The 24,039-nt window shown below is 40.1% G+C and overlaps 1 protein-coding gene across 1 annotated transcript in view; it reads right to left on the reverse strand.

Moving 5' to 3' along the window:
* Positions 1–23,463, reverse strand: part of slc12a2 (solute carrier family 12 member 2) — a 50,601-nt gene extending 27,138 nt beyond the window's left edge. Inside the window, exons 1-12 of the mRNA XM_062412327.1 lie at positions 22,479–23,463; positions 8,610–8,729; positions 6,664–6,739; positions 4,403–4,498; positions 2,537–2,676; positions 1,913–2,023; positions 1,641–1,749; positions 1,367–1,491; positions 1,079–1,163; positions 819–979; positions 563–670; positions 342–465 (exon numbers count right to left, since the gene is read on the reverse strand). Coding sequence (XP_062268311.1) covers positions 342–465; positions 563–670; positions 819–979; positions 1,079–1,163; positions 1,367–1,491; positions 1,641–1,749; positions 1,913–2,023; positions 2,537–2,676; positions 4,403–4,498; positions 6,664–6,739; positions 8,610–8,729; positions 22,479–23,048 — 1,825 coding nt within the window. The 5' untranslated portion in view covers positions 23,049–23,463. The remainder of the gene's footprint in view (positions 1–341; positions 466–562; positions 671–818; positions 980–1,078; positions 1,164–1,366; positions 1,492–1,640; positions 1,750–1,912; positions 2,024–2,536; positions 2,677–4,402; positions 4,499–6,663; positions 6,740–8,609; positions 8,730–22,478) is intronic.
* Positions 23,464–24,039: the final 576 nt, after the last annotated feature.

Below are 24,039 nucleotides of genomic sequence, written 5' to 3' on the forward strand. Positions count from 1 at the left end.
CACAGACATACTACAATGTTTTCAGTAATTTTGTACTAATTGCCAGCAGAACAGGAATATGCTTGAACGAACTTAGCCAACTAACTAGTCAGAGTAAATCTTAATTCATTATAGTTGTTCACTAATTATTATCCCTAAAATAAGCACCAACCTACAATGTTATTTTCAGGAAAGAAAGAAAAAAAATTCCAAACCTATTAAGATAAATTATAATGTTATTTATAATTCAAAACAATTTACATTTCGGACCGACACCACAGCCTCTATGTTGTTAGTTTTTAGTCTATAGAAAGTTGTGTTTACTGTGTCAGAGTATAAATGAGCAGTGCGTGCAGCCATACCAATGAGGATGAAGGCCAGTGCTATAAAGAAGGTCAGGATGTAGCCTCGGAGAGGCTCATTATTCTTGCCGTAGCCTTTAGCAAACATGGCCAGGCCGGGGTAGATATTGTCCTTACACAAAGCCTGTGGATAAATCACAGCATGTTTTAATTGTTCATTTAAAAAGAACTGCACATGAACAACATTGTATATCATTGATGTATTTTAAGTGGGTTGTTACCTGAAAAACTTTAGGTGCACTGACTAAAGAAGCCAGAGCTGAGGACAGAGTGGCAGAGAAGATACCGGCACTGATGATGGGTCCAAAACCAGAAACCATGCTCATCACCTAAATAGAAGATTAAATGCATTTTGAAATCGTTGAAACCTAATGAACACCGCAAGCTCTTGGAAGTTTGCCCTCCCCGAAAACTTTTTTTCAACTCTCCTCAGTAGCACAGTGGCCATGGTGGGGTTGGTTGGTAGCTGGGTTATACCTGGAAGTCATTCAGGAGTCCATGGTGGCAACTATATTTTTCAGTCTGACAGGAGGAGAAGTCATAGCCGAATTTGCAGGCGGCATCAGTGCAGTTCAACATAAACTCGGAACTGAGAGTGTCATTCACATTTCCAGTGGCTTCCCTCACAATACAGGAACCTATCGATAGGAAAGTATAAGGCACATATTAAAACTCTGCAAAGAAACGAGATAAACCTAAAAAGGTGAAGATTCCAAAAGCTACAAAGAATACTGCACCTGTTGAAACAGCAACACCCAGGTAGACTATTCCTGTAATTAATATGGCCAGAAGGGTTCCTCTAGGAATGGCTAGTTGTGGGTCCTGTAACAAACCACCACAACTCAGACTTATGATGGCAAGCAATCTATAACAGCAAGAATCTTTCAATCCTCATCATAAAATGGATTTCAGATCAATTCCAATTAATTTTCTTCAAGTTTTGGTAATATGTATTATATCAGGATAAACTTTTGGGATGGATCATCATCTATTTCCAGGGGGTTTGTTAACTACTGGTGACTTACAGAAAGGTCTCCTGAAATGTTTGCTCCAGCCAAAATACCAGTGGCTGCAGGGAAGAAGATTGAAAAGACGGAGAAGAAGGTTTCATCTCGGAAGTTGGGACCCATATTTTCCCACATGATTGCACCTGACAGGAAAATAGAGTTTTAATTACTGAAACACCGACAAAGCCTTTAGTGAAGCTACTGCATTAGCTAACATCCACTGCCATTGATATTAGATTGTACAGATATTAACTCTGCCAAATAAGAAGTCAAAAATCAGGATGTGTCATACTGTCATAGCCAAAGAAGCCAACAGATTCCTTTGCTTTGACTGGTATGAAGGTTCCAATGAAGTAGTTGATGATGGCTGTAATGAGGACAAATAGCAAGAAGATCTGGGCCTACAGAGAAGCAAATTACACAACAAATTAGTCACCAGTGACAAATGTATGAATGAATCACTGTGTCCGATAAGATCTTCTTGAAGTGACTTTCATGATGAGTCATAGCACTATCCAATTTACGTTAGCTTTTATGGTATAAGAAACCATATCCTGTTTATACCTTGGCCTCCCATTCCATTCCTGCTACAGAGATTCCCAGGAGAAGAATTACTGTAATGGTGCCGATGATTCGGACATCATTTATTTCATCCATCATGAGGGCATCTGCACCCTGTGAGACAATACAAGGAGTTATTAAATGGAATGACAAAGAACCTCCTATTTTTTCATAAGTAATTATTTTAGTAACTTGATATTACAAACTACACATTTAAAGCTACACAAAGTCAAATGGACTTGCTTGAGTGAATCTCTGAACAGTGTTTCTGAGCGGAGCAAATGTGGAATGGTAGTAGCAAAAAGAGGGAACTTTTTACTTCAAAGAGTACCTTTTGATGATGTTGATATTGTGGTGGTTGCCACAAACAAATCAGAGTTAGTGTAGGTGTAAAAATACTTAAGATTCAGTGTGAAATTGTAGCGAGACAGAGGATGTCAGCTAAGATGGCTGTCCTTCATATGTGACCCAGGATACATTTGCATTTACAAGGCACATTGAGGAAGCATTTGGGTGCATTCACACCTGAACTTAGTGCTGCCCAATTGTGATTGGATCTCTCAGAATAAATGTTAATTCTAGGCTTAATTGGGTTCTAAAAGTACCACATGGTGTTGAGAAACTTACTTGAAGAAGTTCAACGACGGTTTCAGCAAAGCCCACCACATACATGGCCACAGCCACTGCATTAGCAAAGGCAAATATCAGACCAATAGAGCCTCCAAACTCTGGACCCAGACTCCTTGAAATCAGGTAATATGCTCCACCTGGAAATACAAATAAATGAACAAGATGTTAGTTCAAGGTAACTGTTAAATATATTTGGGATAAAATGAGAGCATGGATTTACAATTTTAACTTGACATGTTTATGTATGCAGTGGGATGATATTGCATTTATTTGCAAATAAAAGTATTGTACAATGGAATAACTATCGACAGCCTATCACACATGACCTGTAAATATACAAACTGTCAGGAGGTGGGTTAAAGGCCCAGTGAGTTATTTTCAGTGTTTCCAAATCTTTCTCTTTAAAACACTTTAGATAGTATGAAGCCAGAGGTAAAGCCTGAATCATCTGCTAACACGCCCACTTTAATCTGTTTATGTCAAACAGTTCCATCCGAGGTTTCCATGAGCCCCTTTAGCACAATGACCAATTAAGCTCTCTACTCTTGTGTGACGTACTGTCGTTGCCTTACCAGTTCAACAGCTGGGAGAGGTCCCCAGGGCAGCTCTTAATCCACAATTATTTTGTTTCCAGGATCAAATATCAATCCTTTTGAAACAACAGGTCTGGCTAGGCTTGCTACTTCTATCTAATATCCAGCTTTTGGCATCTCGTCTATAATCATACTCTTGCCTGCAACAAAGCAGCTTAGATTTGCCCCGAGGCCTTGCTGGAGAATTCATCTGAACATAAAAAGTTGCACTGTGTTGTAAACTGTTCAGTTGTGTCACACTGTTTTGTGAAATTAAATGTTTTAGTTTGATGTTTTAGTTTGATCCCATGTTCTAATGGACCACACTATGGTCTGACTAGTCACCCAGTGGCTAGAAACCTGGGACACCAATGTGAGAAACCTATACCAACAAATGTCACAGAAAAATCCAACTTATCGATTTCAGTCTTTAATATATACAGTCTACAGACAGCTTCAGAGTTATATGTCTTGTTTCCGTTCTCTGCCAAACCATCTTACACGTTGGTTAAGTTGGCACATACATACACACACACACACACACACACACACACACACTAATGTCAGGTGTGAACAACTATACTTCAGGAGTTTTGAAATATTGGCAACTGCACTTAACCCTAATCGGTAAATGTGTTTCTTGGGCCATTTTCAGACGTGACCTTCAGAGTAACTCTGGAGAATTGCGTCCAGATATTATTTATTTTTCCCTTTCATTTATGAACAATGCAGCAGGAGGATCTCTGCTTAGACACGTTCCCAACAGCAAAAAATCCTCCAGAAGATTCAGGTAAGGGGTGGTGCAGCAGGCAGAGGCAGGATGCAATGTATTCATTCTGCTGCAGAGATCATGGGTTATTGTTTACAGCACATCAATATATGCGTCGGCTTTTATCAGCACCAGCTCTCTTGATATCTTCATCAGTGTCTTCTACGTTTATGGCACTGCTTCGTCCAGTGATATTTGTATCCCATTTGTATTATTCATTTTCATGTTATAAAATGCATCAATCCCCACACTCCTGCGGAGGAAACTTCAGTTCTATCTGACTAATAAGAGGTTATGTATGCTGTATCAATGCATAGTGTACACTCATTCTGACAAATAAAGCTTTAAAAGCAATACATGGGCACGATGAGTCTATGTATACCTCTTAACTTTGGTTGTGATGTGGTCTCTCATAAACCAATAATTAAAAATATATTTTACATTACATTTGTTCTGTCTCAAAGTAAGAAAGAATACCATCACTGACAAAGCAACTACAATATAAAAGAAAGTTATGCATACCTCCTCGTACAAATCCATTTGTGGCAATGGCAGAAGTGGAGAGACCAGTGATGGTCGTCACTGCAGTAGCCATGGCAACAATCAAACAGGCGAGACCTGCAAAATTAAACAGAGAACTTTACAAAGCTCTTGAAATGAAAAAAATGTGCAACAGTTTTCTATCAGGCCGTCCAATCACTCTGAGAGTTCTGTGAAAAGTAGCAGCTCCGTGCCTTTAGACCAGCTATGAAGTCTGATACATGTGTCACTGTGTGGTGATATTTCACTTCAAAGTGGAGAATTATCAACAAATTCTGAGGAGCGTGGTGTGTGAAGTGAGAATGCCCGTAAATGCAGGCACACTTGTTGGTAGCATTACAGTAATATTTGACGTCATCACTCAGGAAGTATGTGTTATTTGTTACCTCTAGACTGGATAATGTAACTCTTTTCTATCAGGATGTCATAGTAAGTCTCGGAAAACTCTCCAATTGGTACATAGTGCTGCAACACAAGTGCTGACAGGAACTAGAAGGAGGGATCATATTACATCTGTCTTAGCCTCTCTACATTCAGAATACAATTCAAGGTCCTGCTCCTCACATATAAAGCCCTTAACAGTAAAGCTTTCAATATCAAAGATATACCATATTATCCGAATAGATCACTTCGGTCCCAAAACACAAGCTCCTCTCCTGTGGAAACAGCTCCCACTCTGGGTTCTGGAGACAGACGCCATCTCTACATTTAAGGTTAAACTTAAAACGTTCCTTTGTCCCTGCTCACGCCAACCAGTTGAGGCAGATGACCGCCCAGATTGAGTCTGGTTCTACTAAAGGTTTCTTCCAGTTAAAAAGGGAGTTTTTTTCTCTCCACAGTCGCCAAAGTGCTGCTTACAACTGCTTGTATGGTGTGATTTTGCGTTATACAAATAAAATCTAATTGAATTATGTCCATTCTTTGTCACATCAATGTTTAGGCCTGGCTGGAAAAAAATCCCATAACACCTGAACCCTCATGAATGCTTTTTTCCCCCATGACATGAAAGTTATGTCAGTTGGTTTGCTTCTTATTTAGTTATACAGTCGACAAAATTATGCACAAACTACTGTACGAATTCCCATGAAACTTGGTACAGTGACTTGGCCAAAGTTTGGCAGAATTTTCGGATTGCTCAGGGAATAATACATGAATTTTGATGGGATTATCAGAGGATTATGTGTATATATACGTGTGATTGTGTGCACTTTGGTGCAGCTTTATTAAATTAAAGAAGACTGTTGGGGCCACCACAGCGTGTGTAATTGATTGGAAAAACTGGTTATTAGTTTGTCCTGAGTTGATGTTAAACTACTATTCAAAAATTTTAAATTACAATCATTTCAAGATCTGTTAGTGGCGGTGTGGCCTAGGGGGTAGAGTGGTCGTTCTCCAACAAGAAGGTTTGGAGTTCAATCCCGACTCTTCCCCATCTGCATGCCAAAGTATCCTTGGCAAGATACTGAACCCCTAAAACGGCCCCTCATAAATGTTGAGTGTACTAATTCTAAGTCACTTTGGACAAAGCGTCAGCCAAAATTACATGTAATGTAATGTTAGTAAGAGCAAAATTACGTTTCTTAAATTTTGTTTCCTTTTGCAGGTCAATAAGTGCAATTAACACTTAAATTGACAAAAACATTTCTTAGAATTGCATTAAACATTTTTTTGTTTGATGTTACAATGTATTAATATACATGCTTTGTTATAAAATGGTTATTTCTATAAACTATAAATTCACTATTAAATGGTGTGTATTTAAATTGTGTTTTTCTAGTCTTGATTACCACTCAAGGTCTTTTTTCTATGAGGGGCCATTTGGGGTTCAGTATCTTGCCCAAGGACACCTTGGCATGCAGATAGATCGAACCACGGTTTTCTGGTTGAAGTACCACCGCTGTACCTCTCAGCCACAGCATCCCCAAAAAAGTGATGTTTTTAAAGATCAGTTCCAATGTAAGAACTCAAGAATGTTGTCTACTCTACAGTATTTATTCCTCAGTGTGGCATTGCCATGCAGGAGGCGGTCTTATACTCTCTACTATTTCTTGTGTAATAATGTTGTTACACCATTAACCACAGGCTAATTGCACACAACTTTACATGTCCAAAAAACAAACTGAACATTTGCTTTTGAAGGAAAGTTATTGTAAATTGAACAGAATTTTTTTTTTTTAATAGGCACATTTTTTTGAATGCAAGTTATTTAAATGCTCAGCTCTTCAAAAATGATCTCTACTTACCAATTCCAGCCTGACCAACAATCCATGACATGCGGATGAAGAGCATCACACCCCAAATGTTCAACATGCAGCGGACCTACAAAGAGAAGGGACTGTTACTGTGTATTCATGAGAGGGGACATGTTCAATAAAACCAAACAACTGGGATTTTATAGGGACGATTGAGAGAAGCAGTGTTAATGTCGTTGACGAAAACGATGACGGAATATATTCGTTAACGACCCTTTTTCCATGACGAAGACGAGACGAAGACATAACGAAAAAACGGATCCTTGAAAATAAAAACTATGACTAAATCTATTTTTAACTTTCGTTGACGAGACGAGACGAAAATGTTGGTGGTTGACTAAGTCACAATAATTTTTTTAACATCATCGTATCAGGCCGTCATAAAGTATCAGGAGCGGGTGAGTGAGTCTGTGTGTCTGTGTGTGTGTGTGTGTGTGTGTGTGCGCTCCCAGATAGCGCACCGGTCCGTAGCTCCGCCCCCTGCCCCGCTCACTCGCTCAGAGACACAAGATCAGAGCTAGTGCATGTGAAGAAGCCTCTCAGAGACTGACTGCTTCTTAACTATGGAAACAGTGAAAACACAGAGTTTCTCTGGTCTCAGCTGATCAGAGATCAGCGCCTCAGCTTCTCGATCAGAGCAGAAGCTGCAGTTGGTTTCTACCGAGCTGCAGTTTCTGTGTCCGCCTCCAGTCTGACCTGCTCTCCCTTTTTGTTTTCACATTTGAAATTTAAAAACATTTTTGAGCTATTAGGCTCCAGCTATATGTTTTTATAGAAAAGGAGTTTAATGTGGCTATTTAAATGTGACTAAAACTAGACTAAAATGTAATTCGTTTTCGTCGACTAAAACTAGACTAAAATGTAATTTGTTTTAGTCGACTAAAACTAGACTAAAACTAAGAAGGATAAAAATGACTAAATGTGACTAAAACTAAAATGCATTTTCGTCAAAAGACTTAGACTAAATCAAAAATAGCTGCCAAAATTAACACTGGAGAGAAGGGTTTATTTGTGTAAAAAAATTAAGAAGTGAGAAGCATTCTGCCAGTGAGAGGAAGCTGACCAAAAGATGTGAAATTTACCACCTAGAAGTCCTGTGTGCAAGCATTAGCTGCACACAGTATGCTTTTGTTTATAGCTCTTTTATTCACAGTTAGTCACAGACCAGGGCTGAGTTGCTGGTTTGTTGTCAGAAGACAGGTAAAATAAAAACAAACATTTGAGTATAGTTGCCGACATAGCTTTATGTTTGATCACAATGTTCTGGCTTTTGTTCATACCGTATTAAGGTTACAGTATTGTGTTGCAGGTGATATGTGTGCTATTACACAATATAATTTACACTGTATGTTGGGCAGATGACAGTCAGGTAAGGATATGAGTACTGTGAGCGTGAATTACTCGTGGCTAAGTTAGTGGTGGGTTGGAGCTAAAAACACTAAGAAAGAAATCACTTTCAATGAGAAATATGTGGTTTAAAGTACAGTCAGCAGACAAGGTACTTTTTACAGTCCTTACTTCCTCACTAATATAAACCTTGCACCGCTTCTCATGTCTTCTGGTCTCGAATGGCTTTCATCAAAATATTTTCATAATAGGATCATCTTACAGTGTGAAGATGTACTTGTGCAGATTCAAGTTCAGATGACCTGTATGTGAGAACGCATATGTCAAGGGGGGACCAGTCATTTTTCCTCCTAGCCCCCTGGTAAAAACTTTGGATAATGTCCAAGTGAGCCCATGTGAGAACACAGCAGGAGATTATCCAGCGAGTGGGCTCGCTGATCATGTTTCTCACATGCAACAGACACAAAACTGATTCAAATAAAACCAAAAAGAATACAAATAAAGCAAACACAGAAGAAGACTCGACAAAAGAAGACATAGTAAGAGTTGCAGTATCTTACAACAATTTCCACATTTCAATAGTGGCTTACCAGCACTCCCTTAATCCAGCCAAATTTGACCACTCCTTTAGAGTCGGCTGCTTCTTTTGCGGCAGCTTCCTCAGCCGGGGTCAGCTCATCACCATTGGCAAACCCATCTTCAAATGGCTCCTAAAAAGAAGAAATATAAAATCACAATTAAATGTGGATCACAAACATAGACAGTGAGTAGAGGGTGATGCTGTCAGCCATAGCCCACTGAACCAACAATTTTAAACCTGAATTTTATCCATGAGTACTCATGGCAACCTTTGAGCCAGGACATACAAATGAACCCATACAATAACACATTGGGGTATCTTCAAGGTTAAAATCTGAGTTTGCAACAAAACAAATCTGTTGTGTTGTAAGTGACTAAACATGTGGTGAGATTTTCAAAATGATCATGGAATGTATGTGTGATAAGAGTCACATTCTTGCCAACATTAGCTAAAACACTTAAACAGACCGAAACACAGAGAGGATGTCTACCCCCTGTTTTACTACCTCAAGTAAAAAAAAAATACAAAGCCTTCCTCCTATTCAGAGACAATGGTGTGATGTTGGTAGCCTTCCTGATTACAGTCTACTGTCCTTACTTCATTTATAGCACTTTGACCTTGGGATGAACACAGGATGCCTGACGTTATTACAGAATTTCCTTCTTCCGCTAACTGGGAGGAATGTACATAAAAATGATCCTGTGTGGTTCCCGAACATCCTTTACACAGTAGACCTAGAGGCTGAAATTCTCATTTTAAGCTCCAATATAGGTAAGGTGGGGTGGAAAAAACACATACTGAAAAAGCTCCTGTTCTTAGCAAAAATTTAGAATCAAATTTTATTTGCATGGCCTATATTCACAAATCTAAATTTGTCTTTCAATAAAAGGAAGGAAAAAAAGATTCAAAGCTTAAGCAGAAGTGTTTATGTTTGAGCTATGCAACTCTTCAGAACGGTTTATGTGCTCCATTACACAAATAACAACATTGCTGGCTTTGTATTCCCAGTGGGGAGTTACCAAATAGTGCAAATGTATAATGGTAAATGGTTTGTATTTATATAGCGCTTTTTTAGTCTTGATGATCACTCAAAGCACTTTACAGTACAGATTTGCCATCCAACCCCACTTATTTCTTGTAATTTGCCCTGCATAATATTCCATGAAAATTAGTTGAGTATATTTTGTTTAGCTTTTTTAACATTAACTAACCAATTAAATCATGTTTATGTGAAAGGGGAGGCAGATGGAGATGGCTGACCAGGTAGGTGTTTACTTGGTTGTGGATATTATTTCCAATGTACTTCTCGTTAGCATTGCAAGGATCGCTAGCATGGCATGCTAGCACCAAAGCATAAAACTGAAATTGTTGTTGCTCAGACTATCATGGCAGCACCAAGCATGAGGCCCACCAACGGTCAATGGTTAATGCAATGCAAACCTGTGAGTCCAGTCGTACTAGTATGCCTATGCTTCTGGAACCTCAATTGCAACATGTAAAAGGCACAAAAGATGGCGAGGAAGCAAGGTCCAAAGCAAGGCAGCTATTCTAAACTGGCACTACTTTGGTGGATTACCTGGGTAAAACATCACCTACATTTTTGCCACTCACCTGTCTCAGTTGTGTGCACTGCAGTAATTAAGTGGGGACTAGCATCAACCAAGAGCCAGCATGTGACAACTGTGGGAATATCAGTAAATTGTGGCATCTAGCGATACTCCTACAATGACAGGTGTTTAGGGGAGAAAAGCAAATTGCACGGTAGAAATACCCTTGGATAAACTCTGAATGAACAGCAGGCGACATGCCACTGGCCACCACAATGTCCGTAAAATTGTCATTTTAAGTAAGAGTGTAAAATCTAGCAGTGTGTTAAAACTCTCTTCACAACATGGGTTTAAATTCCAGGAACGCCATGTATTTGACACTCCACACGAGTGCCCCTGCATCCCTGCTGAGCAGCAAGTCCAATACTGAGGGTATATAATCAATGTTATAACAAAATTAGCAGCAAACAGGCAGGCTCTGCAGATTTTGGTTCTTTGACTAAGAAAACCTAATTAAAATGTATATCTATCAGTATAATTGAATAAAAAAGAGAGACAATAAAAACAATTTGCGACTGTTAAAAGCTTTAAAGAATTAGATTGATATTCTCTGGATGTCCTGTTCAAATGTTCAATATGCATTCCCATGAAAAAAACTAATTTAATAAATAATTTTACAATCCATATTCAGACAGTTTCCTCTGGTTATGAACGACCTTTGGTTATGGATCCCCCTACACTGTGTCATTTTACAGCAATGGAAAGGAAGTGCAATGATATTATTGTAGCCTGCCAGGCCATGTTAATCGATTAGCAGTGAAGTGCGCAAGCCCTCAGGATCTATGTCCATTGATGAGGACGGTAATGTCCACATCCAAAGAGAGAGAAGTTATACATTTTCATTGGTGCTTACGAGGATGGGTATTGCATACTTTATAGTGGTTTAATTTTAACCACTGAACATTAGGATGCTTTTAGACACACACTGAACTCTGAATAATCTCCAGAATTTATCGGGAAGTGGATGTATGTGAGAATGTCAGAGTCAGAGGCGTATGTCCTGCCTCCTTCATGTTGCAATACTGCCCCAAATGCTCTAAAAATGCTTGTGCTGTTGTAAATGTTACTGACCAGGAAATATCCTGATGTGCTCTTCATATGTGACAGGCAAACTCAGGATCAGAGGGCTAATTATGATATGACCCTCCAGGCTTCATTTGAGAAGTATCTAAAATACGGTTTCCATGGTTTCCCTCGGGCCTTAAAGCAAGGTCTAAGATAAATGAAACATGAAACTAACATGAATGGAAATCTCTCAACAGAGAGGTTCTATTACAATAAATAAGCGTTTTAAATTATCTAAGAGTGTTGAGCCCCTAGCACAGGTAGAGCTGAGCTCTGGGAGGGGGGCCCTGAGCATCACTCTACATCACTTCAACTGAGCCACCTGTCAGCATCAACCCCCTGCCTGTGTCCCTTCAGTGAAACAGCAAAACTGCTGCAATCTGGCTGTGACAGTTAGACAGGCTGTTGAGAGCAAAAATCCCTCTTCAGGTCAGGGTCATGTTATGATCAAAGTGCATGTTTATACTGGAGGGAGCCCTTTTCCTCAATGGTTTATCAAAATTGTATTCATATCATAATGTTAGGATCTTGAGGACTTGTGATTTAATTAAAGGGCAGATCAAGGAATGTTTTTCACTTTACTAGTAAGATATTTTACTAGTAAGATATACTCTTAGTCTTGGTGGCTGTCCAAGCACCGTTTTAGTTGTACATATTGTAATTAGAGCAGTATATCAAAATTCTATACTATTGGGATACAGAATATACCAGTATCACCAAGTATCTGGAACCAAATATTTGGTCTTCTTTTTCATTTTTTTTACAAATAGATAGATTTAGGAATGCATTAAATTGACATTAGCATTTTGAGCACACAGCTCCAGCTAATTGTTATGGCGTAACGATTCAAAAATAAATACATCTGCTCTTGAAACAAATTATTAAAATAGATGGGCTCTGCTAATATAATTATGCAATAATGACACCAATGCTGCCCTTGTGTGGCGTTAGGGACACGGTCTACTAGGGAGCATCTGTTTTGGGGATTTATGGAACACGTCAGATAGATTCTAGTTCCTGCCTGTCTATTCTTATCATCTCAGAGGGAGACAATGTACCTAATATTTTGAGAATGAATAACAACTGTTCTGGTATATTTAATTATTGTCTTCTCTGGATGCTTTAAATAAGGATTTAATCTAAACTTTGGGGCCTGTCTGCTTTGAGCAACTATTTACTATAACAATTTCGTTGAATTATTGTGAAAGCATTGGCTTTTCAGCACCATCTTCATGATCAGTAGACATTCTGAAAGCCACATTAACCTGTCAGCTAAAACTTTGACTTGGACGGATGTGATCCATTGAGTTAATTTGTCACACAAATAGAGTGGGCTGAGCTTGAACAAAGAGAAGTTAAAACTGAGAGGCCCAAACGCTTTTGCTCTTTGTGAAACAAAAAATCAAAGCATAAGACTGACACAAAAACCTGAACAAGGTTGAAGCAACCTAGAAGTTCTGATGTGCTTTTAGTTCACATTATTTTGTGTATTTTGGGGACCGAGAGTCCGTGTTCAAATCATCCTACCACAGCAGTTGCACAGAAAATTTCTTAAAATCACTACACCACATGACATCATATTCTTCACAAAATTTGATGTCAGTGAAGGCGTGAAGAAAAGCTGCATCACATATTTTTTTACTTAGACAATTTTTAACTGAATTACCGAATACACAGCCCAGTGAACAATGCAGTCGATACAGGATGAGTTGGTGGAGATTACCTACATGGCTGACGCAACACAGAGGCTAGCTTTGCACAACAATGACAAAGCATCAAGAGTTTAGCACGGCAGGGCAAACTGTACCATAACTTGCCACGAAATGGACTATTTTTGCAATCAAGAAGGAAAGTCAAGCACAATTTTAGGAACAAATTCAAGAGTTAATTATCCTTTGCAACACCACGGGAGCTAGGAAGGGCAAAGCTTCATTTCCAGGAAAGAGCTGGCACGTTCTAGGGACTACATATTAAAGAATAATTCATAATCCACATATGATCAGGGCTGACGCAACACATCTAATCATAAAATAAATACAGCTCCTGTTTGGGTCAGTGAGGTAAGGGCTACACACCACTTCACGGAAAAACAGACCTCACTGCAGGCACTAACCCTAACCCACTTTCAAAAGAGAGGATTGTGTTGGGTTATGTAATGATAGAGCACTTCTGAATTAAAAGCCACATGCTGAAGGTAACTTACTTCATGGCTACAAATAAATAAATGTGTTTAAAGTCATTTGTGTCAAGTGTCTGACAAATGATGACGTGATTATTATTTTGTATCATATATGATTAGTATTGTTATTTGTCATTTCATTATTTAAGACTTTTTTTCTGATAAAATGAAATCTTAGAGTTGTAAAAAAAAAAGAAGAATACTTGTTACTTAATGGGTAGGAAATTATTAAGAAAAAAATTATTAATTTAATCATTGCTGAGGTAACTCATTAAGCACACGCCAAATATTCTCTGGGTGCAGCTTCTCCAGTGTCAGGATCTTTACATTTCATTTTGTTTACGGGTTTAATGGGGGTTGCAGCATCTTTACATCTTTCTTAACTTCTAGTGGCAGTGGTGAACATCATTCAACCCCAGCTGATACCAATTTCATGCTGACAGACCCGTACCCTCCCTGCATGATTCTATCAGTAACCGCGAGGGACGATCAGATGTCCAATACCTCAGAAATCTCACCATTGTTGAAAAACCTCCCACCATTCAGTTCATTATTATTTTACTGTGCTGAGTCTCTCCCAGAGTTAGATTCCCTGCTGAGGCCTGTTGATGGAAGTGAAATGGCCTGGCCTCACACTGCAGAGATTCTTGTTTTGGAATTGTGTCAAATTACTATTAGACTCTGGCGCTAGTGTGAAAGAGGTGACGAGTGAGGCACCTGCAAACAATGAAGAGCTTTGTTGCTGAGCAAAGTAAGAGCATCTATGAAAGGCTGTGAACGAGAGTGGATTCCCAGCGAGCAAGTGGGGTGGTTGACACTTTTAATATGCAGTAGACACAAAAATGAAAAATATAAAATAAATTCCTGGTGAAATAGCAGTGTCATACATGTAGAAGACACTGTGGATGATTTCAAGAGAGTTTGTGATGATATGAGCAGACACCCATGTCTGTGTTTTATAGAAGTAAATCATGTAATCTCCGCAACAGAGTAAATACGTCACTTCCTGCCTCTATCTGCTGCATCTGGCTGCTCCACCTCTCGCCTGAATAATGCAAGGGATTTGTTGCTGTTGTTAACGCGTCTGTGAAACATGAAGCTGCTTTGTGCATGTGTGAAAGGCAGACTCAATTTAAACGCTGTACTAAATTCTCCGGATTTTTTCCGCAGGTCATGTCGGAAAGCGGCTTTAGTTTGAAATGGAAGGGACTTCGTGTTAGGCACTGGAAGCAGGCATAGGTCTAAAACAAAGCAGAAGTTGTACTTTATACCACATGTCAGCTACTGAATTTGAGACTTACTCGGTTAAAACTCCAAGGTTGGCTGTCAAAGCAGGGCCAGATCTTAATTCTACACAGCTACACCAGCATCTTACACCTCTAGTCAGCTACAATAAACCTGACCTATGGAAGGCAGTGAGTTTTACCGAGGCGAGTCTGAATCGTGTACGTTACAATGTGAAACGTGCCTCCTCCTCAAATGCACGTATCCTGCTTCCATGGAGAGTAGGTCCGCTGTACAGATATTGCACATATTTTTTTTTTAGGACTATGTTAAGGGTGAAATTCTTCAGAATCTTCGTCAACTATTTTTTTCATCCATTTTGTTGACAACCTCGATTAATAGTTGCACCCCTAGTATGAAGCAGTGTATCTTCTGGTCTATCGATACCAATCCAAGCCCCAGTTAGAACAAATGAAAGTATTCACAAAGTGAAACACTGGACTGCTTTTGAAACAGGTTTGAGTTGTAATTTTTATCTGATGAATTTATGTCACAAACATAAATGGTTTTAACACTATCTGTATCCGCTTCAAGCAAAGCCTTTATGTAAAAACATAGTGCTGCAGCAGCCGCTCCTCTGCAGAACACATTGCTGAACTGAGAAGCTAAATATTGTGCATTGAACAGATGCTGTAAATATGAATTGATATTAATGTGAATATTGGGCATTGAATAGATAAAGTTGCATAACTGACTTTCTTTGGGTATAGTTATGTTTGTACATTCAGCCTTTAACAGAATTTAGTAAAAAACAATAAATATAACCCTCTTAAGTTTTACCGTGGTATTTTTTGGAAGATATCTCAGATTAAGTTGGAATTATAAATTGATCTTGGGTTTGAAAAGGTTGTTGACCACTGGTCTAAATGGTCTGTATGTATATAGATGACTACTCAAAGTGCTTTATAGTATAGTTTTTGCCATTCACCCATTCAGGACACTTTGACAAGTGGAAAGGGAAGACAGGTCAAACCAAACAACATTCTGGTTAGAGATAGGACCCGCTCTTTCCTCTGAGCCACAGCCTCCCTAGATCAACAAGTTTGGGCGGTGTTGCCTAGTGGTTAGAGTGGTGGTTCTCCAAAGAGAGGGTTGCCGGTTCAAACCCCACTCTGTCCCATCTGCATGCCGAAGTGTCCTTGGCAAGATACTGAACCCCTAAATGGCCCCTCATGAATGTGAGTGTACTAATTGAAAGTCGCTTTGGACAAAAGAGTCAGCTTAATGACATGTAATGTAATGAAACAAGTTGAGCAGCAAGTGAGTCTTCTGTAGCAGTACACAGTATGCAGAACAACTCCAAAGGTTTCCACAGGACTACTCTATCTGTAAGTTGTGTTTGAATACTTGTCAACTACACAACTCTTTGCGAAATGAATAGGAGCCTAGCATTCCAGTGCCATTTTTGGTCCCCTGACAAAGAAGATAATACTAAACTTTCCATCCCCCATGCTTTATACACATGTTTACAATGTGGACCACCAAGAAGATTTGTATTTGTAAAATGAATGCAACTGTACTGTCGACATGTGCCATACATCCTGTCATGTGGTTGCCATGTTTGCACAAAAACACATGGTGCAGCTTGTAAATATGTAAATAAAAGGATGTCTGCCAACTTTCCATGATGCCAACCATGGTCTGACAGGAAGTTTTAGCTCAGGCTGTTTCAATGAGCCGAAGAGGCTACGGCGGTCACATTAAGTTGACCTCCAAGCGTCTTTGTTCAAACAGTTCCCTTCTCAACAACAGGAATGTTAGCTATGTAGAAATGTGACGTGTTAACTGATCTACACAAACAAAGCTTCCCATTGTCAGAGTGTCCCCAGTTCAAGGTGAATAATTAAGAAATGGGAGCCTTGACATTCTTCTGAGCAGATTATTGAAAGGCACAAGAGACTGCTCTCATTTCCTGTTGTGAGACAAGGCTAAATTAAATGAGATGAACTGCTAAAATGATAAGCCTGTGTTGGTTATTTAGATTGTGATAATTATAATTTTTTAAATGTTGATATATCCAGTATGATAACAGAGTTGTGGATTACATACACAAAGAAAAAAGTGTAATGAACCAAGGTTCTCAAATATGAATAGTTGTCAAAACAGTCGTCTAAAAGTAGTGTCATCTGCAATTGGCAAATTATTTAAATTAAAACTGCTCAGAATAAGAGTAGACCTTTAAAGAAGCTACTTTTGCTAGGCAACACAATTTCTAGTCAAATTTGCAATGTCCAAAGTTCACAGTTTGCTCTAGTATATTTACAGATAGAAGTCTGTACTGCTGACATTGACAAGATTTTTCTATTTTGTATCAGTGTATCAATTTATAGTAATGAGTTTGTTGTGCCACTCTCTAGAGACGGTGGTATTTGAGACAAGGATGTCAGCATTCACTTCTCATACCATTGAAAATGGTGCATGTGCTTCGTGAAGTGCTGAGCTTAGCAGTACTGGAGTGGACAGTCGATCTGTAGGCAGTGCAGAGTAACAGAAAGGAGTGTAGGCAACAGGAAATGTTATTATAAAAGGTCATTACTGAGTAGCACAAGATTCCACTTTTTTAAGCAAGAAAGGGAATATTGTGTGTACCTACATTTTGTGAAATATGGCTAATATTGAGTAAGATGTGCCCCACTGCATGGATACCATATAATTGACAACTAATACCATCCAATGGGTGAAGCTCACAGGTTTAGGTTGGCATGCAGTTGTCTCAAGCTCTCCCTCAGAATCACCCCCCACTTCTCCAAACTTTGTTTCAACATGTCAGATACACAGTAGGGGTGTCAAGATACCCAAAATTCAGTAGTCGGTGCCAACACCAGTAAAATAACACGATACCACGGTAAAAGCGGTTCACGTCATCCTCCAGAGCAGGGGTCGGCAACACTGCAGTGGCTCCCTGTGCAGTGTTGTGCATGTTGCGCATATTTTTCGCGAACGGCGAAATTATCGATCAGTTTGAATATGTTGAACGTGAGTGAAAGTCACGTTCACGTTCATTTTTTAAATCATCATCGTATCAGGCCATCATAAAATACCAGGAGCGGGCGATGTGTGCGTGTGTGTGTGGGCGCGCGCGCTCCGAGATAGAGACTGTGTCGGGGAGCGAAGCACACAGTGAGATCACAGCTCGTTCACGTGAGGCAGTCGCTCACTGACTGACCGGCTGCTTCTTATCAGTGGAAACAGTGAAAACACCAAGTTTCTCTGGTCTCATCTGATCAGAGATCAGCGCCGCAGCTCCAGAAGAGGCGCAGCACCGATGCTAACAGCTGCCATCGGTGCTCACGGTTAATACGGTGCTTCAAAAAAATGGGCATCGTCTGTGTTTTGTTATTTTAGTATCGAAAGGTATCGTAAGTATCGGTTCTCGTGACATCCCTAATACACAGGCACGTAAAAATAAGTATTGGATACCAAGAGACACCCAAAATGAAAGGACTCAGGTCAGGACCGGTGTCAAACCAAATGACTTTCAGTTGTGGTCACTGTTCAACAGAAAATAAATGTTTATACTTGTGATATGGCTGAGAGGCCACATTCAAGCTAAGGTCAAAATTTCCAGTCAGATTATCCTAACGTCACCATATTTACTCTAAAAGTCTATGGCTTGATACAATTATGCAATATGTCCCAGCCTTTTCAGACACAGTGGAGCATCTATAGTAGAGCAACACTGAGCGTCACATCAATATTCAAGCACAATGTGTTCATGCTTGGCTGCTCTTGACTGAATAAATCTGCCCTGTCACCTTTCCTTTTCTGACTTGTCAATATGGAACTACTGCACGCTGGTGTGGCTGCTGCCTTTTCAGGGACCCAATATACCAGAACCATGAGACATTCCTGCATTTACCTGCTTGTGATGCTCCAATCCACCCAATACAACTAAACTTATGCAGTTTACCACCAATGCACAAAGGAGGTTAAGTGGAGAAGCGGAAGTTTTCAGCCATTATGTGGTAGCACCCAGTCTCTTAAACCACTTTCATACTACATTGAATGACTCATTGATTAACAAGGGAAAAATCCATGGGCTGCTGTCAATTGGTGCAGTGGAATTTCCATTCCCTATTTTGATCAGGGCATGCTGTAGAAAGAGATGAAAGCTATCAAATGCTAGACTTTATAAAGTGGCAACATCAGGGACAGTATGACCTTCAAACAACCACAACCCCCTGAATTTATAAGTTCAAAGCTATTTTCAAGATATTAACCCAAATAGTGCCACCTCTAATAGTTTTTGTTCACCACATGAGCTAATGAAATCATTTGATAGATATTTGCTGGCGTTAGTAATTCAACGGAAATTAAACTGACTTGACCCCTAACACTGTACTAGAGACTTGACATTGTGATCCAATGTATTCTGTCCACAGGAAACAACAGGAGCTCTCTTTCAGCTAGACAACCTTGAGAACATGAGATCTGCTTTTCATCACCAACTACATGACAGCTGGATATGGGATCAGCTGCTTCAGTTATTAAAGAACGATAATTTACATTGGAATTGGCGAGGGCTGGTTCATGTACAAAGGCATCCTTCTAATGTTGAGGCACATACCAGTCAGCCTCTTGTAGATTCAGAAACGTGCCCATACCCGTATCTTTGAGAGATTACCATAGAATAGGCTAACTTGGCCCAAGACACCAGGCTTTAAAAATACTTTGTGCACTTGACTGTGCACACTGCCATGTGAACAGTCAACCAGTATTTTGATTCACAAACAGCTCCATACTCTTACTCTGGTCCCCGATACATTCACAGCTTGTTACTGCTGATACAATCTGGATTAGTTCACTGATTGAAACCCAGAAAACAGTTTTAGTTCTTGAAAACTAAATAAACCTTCTTTGTAAAAGCCCTGGTCACGAACAACTTGCACACTAGTGCTGTGTTTTACTACTCTCAATTCAGCAGCAACATGCATAACCCACTGGGTATTGCATCACATCCTGTTTACTGAACAGCTTAATAGGCATGTTTATTTCCGGTAGTAAGCATTGCTCAAGCCCGCCAATGTGCTTCTGCATTTACATACAAGTAGGTAAGGTAAGTAAAGGTTTTTGGGGTTAATGATCATGTTGATAGACGACATTTTAAGAATTGATCTACTGAATTTAGTTATTTATAAATTGTTACAATACAGATTGACCAATGACGGTGGGCAATTTAAATAAAACCTTATGTATATAAAGCTGCTTAATTTTCAGAAAATATATTGAGAGACCGTATTGATACATATAAGAATGAATTGAATGTTTTCAATCCAGAGCATTGGATTCCACAAAAAACTAAGTGCTTAGGTTGGGTACTGGTATGTCACGTTAACAAATACAAAAAAAAATTAAATCATATTTCGTCATAAAATAATTAGTTTCTCTTACTGAAGGTATATAGCCACTTTCTGTTGGTCGAAACAATGTTATTGATTTGGTTACACATTGGTAACTTAATCTTAATCTTACAAAAATTATTAAACATTATTATTCACACCTGACTTTGGTATTTTCACACTGCATAGTAAAGATGACCCTGTAGCAGATCTTTGGTTCAGTACCAACAAATATTTTTGGATGTGTGAAAGATAATTTAACTGGAAAAAGTGTCTGTGAGAGCCAAAATATAATATTTTTTCTAAAGAAATATAACCCTCTTTGCTGCTGTTTAGATAATTTTATTCCCAGAGTCATATCTCTCAGTGGAGTGTTTATATTGCATTCCACGCTTCCCTTGAACAGCCTGATATTTCAGCTCACTAACTTGATAATCTAAAAACAAGGTCAGCGAGATGAACAGCACTTTCTCAACTACTACATAACAGTCACAATGTCTTGGCTCCTGGACAGTAGGCTAGACAAATTCTATGAGCAAATACATGCGCCACTGTCTGACGTTCCATTTTTAGGCGGACTAAAAGGACTTCTCATTCATGTTGCCTCAAAGATTTTTTTAAGTTCACTCTTGACAGCCATTATCAGGCAGATTTCAATGTCGTTTGGAATCCAAACAAGTGAAGGTGCTATATGAATCAACAGAGAAGGCACATAATCTCTCCTCAGAAACTGAGCGTTAAAACAGTGTTCTGTTAAGTACTGTACTTGTATCTCATGGTACACCGACGGAACTATATTAGTTATGCATTTTTTGCAGCTTAACTTGTGTTGCAATGACCATGTTATGCCTATACTACAACACTGCATGCACCCAATGCGCAGTAGTCTTACTACCCATTAAACAGGGAATGTTTAGACTCTGAGCAACAGTAATAGGCAACAAGAAATGTTATGAAAGAGATTCATACAGTATAATTCTATACTGTAAAATATCTTATGTGGAATTTACCTATTTAATAACCTTATTAAATCTTATAATATTATAAGATGCTTTTCCAAAATACCTCAATTTGAAAAACTCGATATCAGTTAAAAAAAAAAATTGTAATCAAATGAATTCAAATCCCAAATACAGTAGCAGCATCAACCTAAAACATCAGTAGGGCTACCGTTCTGAAATTTTATTTCTAATGTAGAAACATAATTGGGGAAGTTATTTTCAGAAGGGTGACCAAAGATTATATATAGCATTTCATGAATGTCTTCTATTCATAGTCCTGATGTTAACAGTGGTGGCACTATAATAGCTCCCTGTTCCAAAATGAGTAACCAGTGCTAATTCATCAGGGCTATGGTGAATTAGCCATGCAGGCTACTGCTGCCACTTTGACATTTATCAAACTCTAACCTTGACAATTTAAGGCAACTCAGGGTCAGATAAATACTCCACTTCACTGTGCTTGAGTAAAAACGACTGCGATATAATGGTTAGATCAGCAAAATCCTCTTCAACAACAATCATAGGTCACATGCAGTTAAAACCCAAGTGTCCTTAAAAACACAAAACAAAAACAATTTCACTGAAAATAACAGGGGAATAGGGAGATTTCCGTTTAGCCAGCTGTTGTTGAGTTCAGCGAACATTTGTATGATGGAGCACGATTGAAGCTAAAACTGAGTTAAAGCCACTGAGCCAACTGTGAGCCTGGCCTGTTATACCAAGTGCATATGAATGGGAGCAACCAGGTTATGTGACTCGTGGAAAACATGGGTTAAGTGGGGGCTGTTGTTACAGCCCATTATTGACCATGGTGTGTGAATCACATGTTTAATCAGATATGAAAGAGATTTCCATGCACGCACAAATGTCTTTATATTTGATATTCTAACAAATCGTACATGTAGAAAATGTCAAAGAGGTCATTGAGTTTTCACGATACATGACAAAATTAGACATTTGCAACTAAATTGGCTTTTAGTCTTTGTGTGCCATTCACAAGATAATCACCTGACCAGATCCAACAAGCTCCAACTGCAATGGATTTTAATAGGCTTATCGCCCAAGAACTAAATCAACCAAAAACTCTATGAGCTGTGCACCTCTAACCAGGCGAAAAAACTTTTGATCGACATCCATCGGTTTTCACAGATTCTATCTAAAGTGGTAAAGGCTTAAAGGAAACGAGCATGTTTCCATTACACCAATGCACAGACTACCAATATCTATGCAGAGAACATGGACTGGAATTAACTGAGCGGGTCTATAGTATTTTATGATGGTGTGCATTACTCGATCATAACAACGTTTTGAGCTTATTTCTGCCTGAACAGTGACAGCGGCAAACCCAGCAGGAGTCTCGACTGTGTCAGTCCCTGCTCTCGCGGACCATGTGTGGAGTCTTACCTTGTCCAGCTCGTCGTGCAGCTCTGATAGGGTGGGTCTGATGAGTTTGTCCCCCAGAGGTGCTGCGGTCTGTCGGTAGAAATCGATGTTCGGCACGGCGTCGATGGTGTTGTGACCAAAAGTCCTCAGGTAATAGGTGTTGGTGTGGGTGTCGTAGTGATAATGATGCTGGCCCCCCGTGGATGAATGCAAACTCGTCTCGCTCATGACGGTGTCCCCGTTTTGCAGCCCATCCGCCGGCGCTGAATCCGGGGAAGCTTCGAATCCCGCTGCACTCGGATCCGCGAAATTCACCACCCGAAACCGTCCTTTGGATTCTTCGCCACTGGCCCCAGGATCCGCACCCTGACTCTCCTGAGGGGCCTTGTCGCTGGATGGGACCCCGGAGGAGGCGTCGGAGTTTGGGGACTTGTCTTCGGTGGCGCCCGCTGCCTCAGTGACAATGTCCACCTGGAACCGGCTCTGACTGGGCGTCGGACCGGGCGGCTTCTGACCCGGATCGGTGGCTAGAAAATCATTTTCTGTAGCGGTGGTCTCAGCCGGGGCTGAAGGCGCGGATGTCGCCGACATGGCACAAATAACACCACTGAATGTAAGAACTGCACAGAAAAAAGCAACAAAATGTCCCCTTAAAACTTACTGGAGGAAGTGCGGGAGCCCAGGAGTCGCCCTGTGACAAACGCACTGGCTGCTCACTTTTAAGGAAGAGCACGCTCTGCCTAGGCTCAACAGACGTGAGGCGGACGAACGGAGAGTGGAGGATAGCTCGTTAGCTAACTCTCAACATGAGGCTACAGGCTGGAGACTTCCACACACTCTTCCTCCTCCTCTTCTGTCGCAGTAAACCCCAAATTCCTCCGGTTACTGCCGCTCGCTCGGAGCATCCGGACTAAATACCGTCCACCTCTGGTCTTTCTCTTGTTTAGGGCAGGATGCTGTTGTTGATCTTGCCGCAGCTCCGCCTAGACTCCCAGAGCTGCCCCTCGCTGGTGTTATACACACTGCAGTCGGCATCACAAGGGGGTGGGCTTCCACTGTCAGGGACCACGCGAGATGTCATCGTTCAGGACGGAGATATCGCGAGAAAACATCACAATGCCCAAACAGTGGGCGGGGCGTTTTTTAGCCCCCGTAGGAGGAAGAGACTGGATGAGGGAGGGGGCGGTGAAACTGCACCAACAGGCCCACTAGCACAATACCAAGGTGGTCCAAAGCGTTCAGAGTTGGATTCTCTCACCACACCTGTGCCTGAAGCCCTGCACACATGTCTACCTCTCCTGATTTAGTCGGATCACACACAAACATGGCTCAGTGACTGCAGTGCAGTATGGTCCCCCAGGACTAACCTGTGTAAAAACATAAGGCAGCTGTTATTCTGTATGGGTATGAGACATTTCAGATTTTGATTTGAATCTGCACCAAATCACACACACCCTAGATCCTCTAGTTACTCTCAACCTAATTCAGAATGTTAAAGAAAGTGAAAAGAAAAAAATCCTGGATCCACCCCTTGATCCGGACCCACACCCAAATGTAATGTGTTCCTAATGGGTCATGCCCC

The sequence above is a fragment of the Platichthys flesus genome, chromosome 19, assembly GCF_949316205.1.
Source record: "Platichthys flesus chromosome 19, fPlaFle2.1, whole genome shotgun sequence".
Lineage (NCBI taxonomy): Eukaryota > Metazoa > Chordata > Actinopteri > Pleuronectiformes > Pleuronectidae > Platichthys > Platichthys flesus.